Source organism: Haemaphysalis longicornis, unplaced genomic scaffold, assembly GCF_048455015.1.
Source record: "Haemaphysalis longicornis isolate Haplotype H1 unplaced genomic scaffold, Haemaphysalis longicornis Haplotype H1 scaffold_1, whole genome shotgun sequence".
Classification (NCBI taxonomy): domain Eukaryota; kingdom Metazoa; phylum Arthropoda; class Arachnida; order Ixodida; family Ixodidae; genus Haemaphysalis; species Haemaphysalis longicornis.
This window is the reverse complement of record NW_027526203.1, coordinates 414,425,862-414,435,599: the sequence shown is the minus strand read 5'-3', so window position 1 is coordinate 414,435,599 and position 9,738 is coordinate 414,425,862. Positions and strand designations below refer to the sequence as shown.

General features: G+C 45.5%; 1 protein-coding gene across 1 annotated transcript; it reads left to right on the top strand.

Annotated features, from left to right (window-relative positions):
• The first annotated feature begins 1,952 nt into the window (after positions 1-1,952).
• On the top strand, positions 1,953-9,108 carry LOC144155555 (uncharacterized). The gene is made up of 3 exons (XM_077687071.1): positions 1,953-2,142; positions 6,240-6,426; positions 8,916-9,108. The coding sequence occupies exons 1-3, from the start codon at positions 2,029-2,031 to the stop codon at positions 8,978-8,980; spliced, it is 366 nt and encodes a 121-aa protein (XP_077543197.1). The 5' UTR covers positions 1,953-2,028; the 3' UTR covers positions 8,981-9,108.
• Positions 9,109-9,738: the final 630 nt, after the last annotated feature.

The following is a 9,738-nucleotide window of genomic DNA, read 5'->3' as shown; positions in this document are numbered from 1 at the left end:
CAGGTACTACAACAGGTATGTGTTGCGGAGGACAAATCACAGAGTTCCTTTCTGGGGTAGCAAAAGCTACAGCTTTCATAGTGCTTCCAGGTACGAAAAAACGAAAAGAGAAAGCGTTAATCGTCCCCACTGCAGAGCTCCTTCAAAGGTCACATATTTGTTCACCCGTAAGACATTGGCAACAAAAATTCTGATAACGCGAACCCAGGCATATGGCCATTATGAGGCGAAATCATTTCAAGTACTTCGAAAGCAGCTAAAAGTATCGTCATCTTTACAGTTATACGTCGATGAATTATTGTATTCGTCAGCTGTACAATAAAATAAACGGCGCAATATCTCCAGCAGTCCGCGTAGTGATACGAGAAACCTTCGCCCTATCATCCACTTAGCACCTGCACTCTTATCTGTTCAAGCACGTGAAACTGGCACCTGCCGAAGCTTTGCCCTTTCGTCCACTTGGCACCAACAATCCGATCAGCACAAGAACGCGAAACTGGCACTTGCCGACAATCACGCCACAGGCACTGCTTACAACATCCTCGCCTGGAGTTTATTTGGAGAAGTGAGCAATCGTAAGCAGACAATAATAAATACAAGGTGGTTCAGAGCGTAAACTGAACTTGATTCGTTTTCTCCAGTAATCGGTGTGTTGATCCACGAACAGAGGAATAGGGCTGACCTAAAAATATTTACTGTTCGTCTAATTCGGATCCGTGTGGCCAACGAAGAGGAAAAGGAGGCCAGCGTTAAACTTTTGTTAATGGTAGGAAGCCGAGTTCTATTATTCAAGAAAACTTGATGTCCCTTCTTTATATTCCTCCTACTTCCGTCAAGTCCGTAACCGAGGGAGTCAGAATTTTAGCGGATTTGAATTTTTTTATGTGAAAGTCCTGCTCTGCACTACATGTCTGTAGAAAACGGCGTTTGAAAAAAAGCCCCTACAATTTCACCAGCCTGCAGTTTACCTTGGTCAAGTTGTTAGTCCTCAGAGGCAGAAAAGCGAGACCAACTTGTGGATCTTAATGGAACTCTTAGGATACTTAGCATATCGAAATCGTCATTCGACAAAGGCTTACCATATTTTAGGGTCACTATAAAGGGGTGTTTTTGGAAACGCTCTAAAAGTGGGTCCTAATAACTCGAGTGTTGATGCACGGCATTTCTAAAAGGGTTTGCTGCTCTGATATGCATGAAGTGGTTTTGTTGAGTTCAACGGGGGAAGCAGAATTCATTTGGTGCGTCGTAGAGACACTCGTGTGCAAGTTGACCCATTAATTTGCTGTTACTTACGGTCGCATCAGCATGAGGATGAGCTCTTCATAAACTCTATACACACTTGGGTTCATAACGTCTGTCCACTGGCTGACATTGTAAACAATACAAATGCGAATGCCAACGAGAAAATGCTAACTACGGCTGGCAGCCTCTGTCTGTTGAGCGAGCGTATAGGCTATTCCACGCCTATTGCTGATTGCAAAAAGTTCTGGCAACGGCCCACCATTTTGCGCTCTCTGCTAAGGCTATGTATGACCTTGCTCCCCTATCTCTCAGGGAGCGCCACAGCACTCTATTCCATTACTCGTCGAACAGGACGTCAGAGAGGCACCCGTCCAAGCTTCCTGCCCTTCACTTCTCCTGTCTCTGCACGAGCCGCATTTTCTTAGAACAAACCATTTTCCGACTTGATGTTTGGCCAGCAGAACTGATAGTTGCAGCAACTGTGCCTATATGGAGATAAAAATAAGTGGTGATAGAAAGCATATCGAGCCGGACGAGATTGCGGCCTCATAAGAGGGAAAACAACACTTCACTACGGCGAATTGCCAATGTGATAAGGCAGCTTCTTCGAACGTCTGCATGCTGAAGAGTGCTGTTGCAGAAGAATTGCGTCGAATAGATTACGGTCCGTTATCGAACCGGGGTCTAATAATACAAATAGCACCTAGAAAAGCGCAGCAGTCTGCGCGATCATTTCTCGCTTCACTCAACTCTTGACAAGTCGCCCCGACGTGCACCGCCTTCACCATGAGGTCCGTCATCCTAATTTCGCTATGCGTTGTGGCGCTGGCGGGTCTGTCTCGGGCCGACGATGACGACCACGAGCCCGTACAGCAGGTCGCCGTGGGACCCCGACCATCCGTGAGTATCCTTGATTGCACCTTTGGGCACGCAAAAGATCATGAAGCGGGGTGGGGAGTAGTTTTTGGCTTGAAAAGGCAACCCAAGGAACAGCTCTTCGTATCCTCAAATGCATTCTAGCTAATCCTTTAGACAGGTTTCAGTGCCGGTTCAGTGGAGGGGCAGCGCGTCTCCAGAATAAGCAGGTGGTGTAAGACCTTTCGATACACTTTGCCAGGACGGGGAAATTTATTTGTATGCGTCGCCGCACGCGCAAGCGGCTACGCGGGCAGAAATGGCTGAGCCAGCAAGTACAACGCAAAGGCTGTTCTGGTCGAGATGCAAAAGCGCCCAACCAGAACAGCCTTTTCGATGCTGGCCCGAACGCATCATTTGTGTACTACGGCCACCTGGGCGAGAGACCTAGATGTCTGTAATTCTTCTTTTCGATAAGACGCCAGTGGCGTGACTGCACTTCACTGAGGGAGTTCCTTTAATTTCCCTTCGCTTACGTCTCCGTGAAACGAAAGTGCTATATATGGTTATCGGACGCCACGCCGCTTCTGCGCGCTGTGTGCGTGCGCGTGTAGGGGGAGGAACACAATTCAAGGTTAATTCCTTTCGGAAAGAATCGGTAAGAACAATTGCAAGTGTATTCGTAAGTACACAAAGCCACACCTACATTCTCCTCCTTCATCTCGTGAGAGTGAGGAATGGGTTGAGAAGGAGCGGGTTGAAGTTCGAGAATGACACCCGTGCAATCGAATCATCATCTATCTGCGCAAGAGCAGCTATGGCGTGTCAAACAACAATCAGCTCTTTTCCACCGCTGTCGCTGGTGAGCAGTGGGATGGCACGCTGCTACCTCTTCCGGGCGGTATCGCGATCCCACTCATCGTTTCTAATCGTCACGGTAATGATGCCGTCATAACGATGAAGCGTTATTCCTTAAACCCAGACAACTATCATCGCACTCCACCACAGGATTCCCATCCTCAGGAACCTGCTTACATATTAGCATAAGCGAGATTCAGCGGAAGGATACAGCGGATGAAATAAGTCTCTAGCGGATGAACTTCGCAAGGAACGTACGGACAGACAAAACTTTAACTGGAGTCGGGCAGTCTAATACGTAAGACATGTAGACCCAACTAAGTGAAGATGGAACACGATCCCAGCGTCCACGATGTTCAATACTGGTGTGGCTGGGGGAAGAGTTGACACGACGCAAGCGCATTCCTAGTCTTTTTTTTTTTTTTTGTCTTTTCGAAAAACTTAACTGGGGGAATTACCTTTTGATACCTGATCCAAACGAGTGTGCACCGTTGTCGATTACTGCAGACTCACTGCAGACAAGAGAAGGGAGAACAGGACCGTGATAGACCGTGGGAACCATGTGGAATATAATACGCACTTACTCCTCGCACAGTTCTCCCTGTTAGATCTGTTCTGAGCTACCATGCTTCACCATCGCCGATGTCTTCTTTTTTGTTTTGTTTTTCGCTTTTTTTAGAGCTTTAAAGCGAAACACTGCAACGTATGCTTTTTTTGTTGTTGTTGTTAATTCGGAGCTTGTATATCAGCCTGAAATTTTTCCCCCTTTTTTGTTCCTCTTGTCAAAAACGTCGCACCCAGGAAAGAAAAGGGGGGCTCTTCAGCGTTCGCTCTATTTCTGATGGGCAGCGCTCTGCGTGTATAGTGGCAAAGTAACGTTTTCATTTGATAAATGGCCTAACTTCCCTTATACACCCCGTAAAAGTCATTGGTAGAAACCGAGCCGGCTGGAAAAGTGGATGATCCTGTACAATGCCTCACAGTATACCGCCAATACGACACGCTAATGGTGCGTAAGCGGGCGTGCTAAGTATGATGTTTAGTGGGATGCCTGCCAAGATTGAGCTCCACATATATGCAGGGGGGAAGGGAGGAGGGGGTAGTGGTGTTGTTAAGCGTTCATATAGAATCTGCTCTGTCGCACGCAAGGTCACCGATCGCCAAGGCGCCCACGCTCGCAGCTTTTTCTGCTTTTTTATGAGCTATTAATAATTCAGGAAACACCCCATCTAAAAGCGTGTTCAGGCTGGATAGACTGGCGTATGAACGGCGGACCTTGGTCAACTTATGAATTACCTAAATAAAAACAGAAGAAAATTAAGTTGCGACATTCGCAGCAAGCGACGGCGTAATAAAAGTGGTCCTGGTGAGCATAAAGGTAAGAAACAAGAAAGAGAAAAAAAAAATAAAAACGTAATTTGTTGGAGACGAATATGAACGGCTTTGTAGCCCTGTCGTCGTCGCATCGGGCCCGCTAACTTTGAACCTCTTGCAAAGAGCAAAGTTTGCTACCTTGTGGAATCAACGTCCGATGCAGTTGTCATACGTACCTTTTTCGGAGGTCGAACGAATGCGCAGCAAAGCCATACGTCCCTACGTTGACCTGGGCACCGAAAGTCGCGTGTTCAGCCCCGTAAATAGCCACGCGCCGTGGCATAGACCGCAGGCGCGGCTGCGTTGCATACGCTAATTAACGGTTTAAGTAGTCTAACTTGCAACACAATGCGGCGTCACGTATTCCCCGCATCATCATCCCGCATAGTGCGTAGACCCCACGTAGGCCGTTCCGAGGTACACAGTCGCGCGTATGCTAATGGACAGCTGCTGCCTTCTGTCGTCGCGATAGGGCTGGCGCTTTCGGGACTACAACTGGGGATGTTGCGAAACGTTGTCGATATGGCTATCGCAGGAAAATTATTTGCTACGTAAAAGACGGGAGATCTGGAGTAAAGCATATTCAATTAAGGAAACGCAACTGGCAAAGTCAAACACAAATTCAAATTGGAGTTGTATGCTTCAAAACTACGTTTAGGCTTTGAGGCGCGCCTGTAGTGGCGGGGTGAGAAATAATTTAGACCACCTGGGAATCTACAACGTGTTCCGAAATGTTGACACACGGGCGATCTTGAAACTGCCGAGTCAAGGGATGCAACAGCAGACTTCGTGCTCGGTAGCGCAATACGGAATTCGCCAGTGATCTATTGTGACGGGTGCCACTAGCAAAGTCGCCTACCGTAACGAACGTGTACCGATTTGCGTGTTTTTAATGCTCATAAAATATTTCCTTGATTTCAAATCGGCGATTTGTCAAAGAACGAGAATTGTATGCCACGGTTGCAGTGAATATTAATCAAGAACACGAAAAATGGCATCTGGAAGCTGTGATCCTCGGTGGGACTTTTTTTTTTGACAAGACTGGCCTGCATTTTCTAGCATCTAGTTTTCCTTACCAAATTCGTAATTTATGGTCAATTAATTTTGAACACAGGCGTTTTCAAGGCATCTTCGAAGGTTATTTCTGTAGAAAAAAAACATGGAAGTAAAGCTTTGTTAATAACCTTGATTTGCTAAAATTAAAGTCAACTGGCCACACAAAAAGAAGCTTTTGTTTTTTTCGAAGGACATTCCCATTTACTCTGGGAAGGAGATCCCTGTGCGACATGTTTCTCTTCTTGCCGGAAACAGTGGGAGAATTCCGCATGCTGAAGTTGTAACGGATCATTACACTTTCCTCAGCCTAGTCACTTGACGTAACCTGTTTGCAGATGAAATCATGGGTTCCGCCAGTTTGACCGACTGGGCTACGAAAAGAGAAAAAAGGCGAACAAACGTTAAACTTTTCAGTTCTCATTAAAAGTTGCACAAACTTCATAGGTCAAGTGTAGTGTTCCAAGCTCCAACAAAAGATACGCATGAATGATGCCCGTAAATTGGTTTTCTCTTCGCTCCATTCCATACCATTTTTTTCATTCGGCTCAACTTATCGGTCCAAGTTTGAAATTAACCGAAATCGTAATAACATAATTAGGCATAATGATAATGTGTGAGATGACATTCTTCCAGTATATTTCTTACTGAAGGATGCCGATCTTGTGGTTTTGGATCCCTGGCTCACAGCTACAACGGCAGAAGCTCCAATTTCCTGAGTTATCGACTAAAAGCCAGCGAACAATCAAACTCTTCTCGATGGTGCAATAAACCTTGGAAATGGCCAGCGAGAGCTTCCACGGAGACGCACTGCAGCCTCTGCGCGACATAATGACGGCAAAATGGGTCCCGTGCAGAACCTCGAGGATGGCTCCAACTGCAGCAGCAACGAGCAGTGCCAGTCCAAGTGTTGCCTGAAGGTCTTCAAGGGCGACGGCGCGGGATCACCGGGCGAGTGTCGGGCGGCCGCGGGTCCCGGCGAACGCTGCAGCCTCGAGCAGGTCAAGGGAGGCGCCAACGTCAACTTCTGTCCCTGCCGCGTCGGTGAGCAGCGCCCAGCCACGCTATTCTTTCTCGAGCCTCCACAGCCCCCCTTGAGATTTTATGAGATGTGGAACTCACACGTTTTTTATATACTGTTGGACATCAACAGAATGAAACCTGATTTTACGAATTTCTCTGAATTTCTTGGATTTTCTAGACAGTAGGTCGTAGTCTTAATGCTCTCTCCATTTTACGATTATGCTTTAATGAATAATGGGCAAATGCCAGTGACATCATTAAATTAAGGTTCAACTTTACAACCACAACACAGAATCCAGCAGGGATCATCAATGCTGCACTAATACGCAATTGTAGCACAATAAAACGGCAGATTTTATTTTTAAGCAGTACAGTATTTATTCGAAACCAACAAAAACTTCTTGTTTGCTGCTTCAGCGCACGCAAAAAGAGTGCGTGCGAAGAAGACGACGACGAGCGCTTGCCCTTGCCTTCTTTGTTCATGTTCTTTTTTCGTGCGCTGAAGCTGCAAATATGGAATACCAACTAGCCCGAACCCAAGCCCTTCTTCAAAAACTTGTTGGTGAAGCCTTGTAATTATGATAATACTCTCATAATAACTGATTCTAGTGGTCTGGAGTTCAGTGTCCATGAATGTTTGTCGCTATTTTCTTTCTTTGTCCCGCAAAACTTTAATTGTGCGTAAAGTCTGGGTGAGTTGGCTGATCTTTCTGCTGCGACGAGGCGTTGCGCATGCACGGCCAGATGTCTTCGAAGTACCATTTGAATATCTGGCAAGAAGATCCATTTTCCCTATAATGCTACCGAAATACGCTTCATCTGGTCGTCGTCGTAGTTCATGCCGCTTCAGGCCATTGCGGTGTATATTAGCAGCTTCGAAGGTGACCCCATGGGCGCCTTGAGGCGCGAGCAGATACAAGGGTTCTAAGCCGAATTCCCCACCAAAATCTGCCCCCGTTGTTCGGCGAATGAGGCTTGGTCATGCTTATATTACGCACCCACCTAACTTAAATAGCACAGGCGTGATATGTTTGCGCGGGGGAAAAACGGTTGGACCGTACGCTTTCTGAGATCGCTTTAAATCATCAAAAACTAGCGATAATAGCTACCACCTTTCTTTCCTAAATCCTCTCAACCAAGCGCCAAAGAGACGCAGTTTGTGTTCTTGTGACGTCAGAATACTACACCTGAGCTGCCAGTACCTGTTCTGGTGAGAAAACCTTTCACTTTAGAACAAGATAACGAAAAATAATGTTCCTTAGACGTGCCATACTCATCCAATAGCAATGATTCATTTAGACATACCGTGTTTTTTTTTTGTTTTTTTTACGGAGTGGGGGTGGCAAAAATCGACATTTTAATTCAGAAGTTTTGGCCATGTTTGACCGGTATTCACTTTTACAGGGCACATAATTATGCGTAGAACTTTTCTCCTCATTTACGCACTATATTTTTTATATGTGAGCATTTTTAAAGCAACGTAACTCGCACATGTGCATCATTTATGCATAAACATCTCATTTTAGGTTTGCTAGCCATTCCTATGCATTGTGTGTTTTGCTCACTAATTATCCTTTTACAATGTTCTTAGCACTATAATTGGTCCTGCCGTCTTTGCAGAATCAACTGCGATAAGTATGAGTTCCGAACTGTACTGGTATTTTTGGTTTGAAAAGCAGAAACAGTTTTGCGAGCTAAGCGAGGGAGATGAAAAAGGTATACGGCACCGTATTTCACGAGAGACAATTCCCGTATGTTACTACTAAATATTAACTCTTATAGTCGACTGCATAGTAGGAGCGAGGCCTTTGAAGAAAGAAGTGCGTGACTACCGTAACACTATTTTCTTGTTTCAAAATTTGGAGTTCGACAAAAAGATGGGGCTGTAATAAAAAAAACTACGCATCTGGTATTTAAGCATTTTTGTTCCAATATTATCTCTGTTTTCGACTGTGTTCGACACCGTTATGTAAGACATCAATCAGAAGTTCGTTGAGGCAACAATAAACGACTTCGAACACGAAATGTAGAAGCACAACCGGCGTTCAGAGTCAGTGTCCTCGCGGCTTAGTGGAACTTGCACTTTGAAAAATCTTTGTTTTATTTAACTCGTACTGACTCACCCCCTGATTGAAACCTTGTGTCACTGCGTTTTAGTTTCATCTTACTAGTCTACATTATGCGGCTGGTGCAGACATATATGAAGTACATATCAAGGGCGTGGTTGAATCGGGACAATTCAATTTCGGGGCATCGACCCTGCCTGAGCGCGGCAGACACCGTGAAACATGTTCGTAAAAGCTTTGGCAACCACTACGCAGAAGGCGAGGCCGAAAAGATGATGCCGCGCCTGGGTTGCGGCGCACTTACAATTTGAGTTCCAGTAATTTTTTTTGCGAAACCTTCCATCTCTCTTTTTTATACTGCGATCCGAATGAAACCCAGAAATAACCCCCGGGTTGGTTTGGATTTTTTGTTGCTGTGTTTTTTTTTTTTACTTTATCGCCAAGGTATCTGCGGAGATGACGACATCTGTCCCAGCGAAGAAAGCAACTCGGGAGAAGACGACCATTGAAACAATCAGAAGCGAACAATAAATCGGCGAGTGCAATGCAGTAGGCGTTGCCCCAGGTTTAAATTAAAGGCGAATAAAAAATTAGTCGTCATGGTGACATGCAAATAAAAGTGTCCTTGTGTAGCGAATTGGAAGCGTTTTTTTTTTTTTGTCATACCTGCATGCGGATTCCTTCTTCGCCCTTTCCGACGTTACAACTTCCAATAATGATGCCTGTGGAGCAATCAGATGTGTGTGTTCATATAAATGCTGAAAAACGCATAACTCCAAGCTTGACGGAGCGTAATCTTGAATCGCGCTTCGTGTTAAGACGACAAAATGGACAAGTGAGCGGGACGAGACGCAGTTTGTCCATTTTGTCGTCGTAACACTTGACGGAGTTCATGATGCAGTACAAACTCCTAATTCGTCCTCTTTTTGTCGGAGCAGAAAACATTATCCCAAGGTAATTTATGGCACCCTGAAATATCTACAAATTATTCCGAATTGCACATTGGCAGATGTCGACTTATGGCCCTCCTGACCTACGTATAAATAAAAATCTTGTTCACATTAGGTTTTTCAATCAGGCGAGAATGACAGGCATCTCATACTCAGCGCGTAACTTGGTTCTTTGTGCATAACAATTTCTGCCTGATAGCGAAGCGTTATTATGCAATCGATAATAGCGCCAGCTATAATTTGCGGTAGTGCTCTGCTCTGCGGTGAAGAAACGCTGCACACCAGAATCTTCACGCACTGAAGGCTACGCTTTATTT

Excerpts from the sequence above, each read along its gene's own strand:
- LOC144155555 (XM_077687071.1), top strand. The coding sequence starts at position 2,029 with ATGAGGTCCGTCATCCTAATTTCGCTATGCGTTGTGGCGCTGGCGGGT. Across the intron at positions 2,143-6,239 it reads CCGTGGGACCCCGACCATCC|AACCTCGAGGATGGCTCCAA; the intron begins GTGAGTATCCTT and ends GGTCCCGTGCAG. Across the intron at positions 6,427-8,915 it reads CTTCTGTCCCTGCCGCGTCG|GTATCTGCGGAGATGACGAC; the intron begins GTGAGCAGCGCC and ends TTTATCGCCAAG.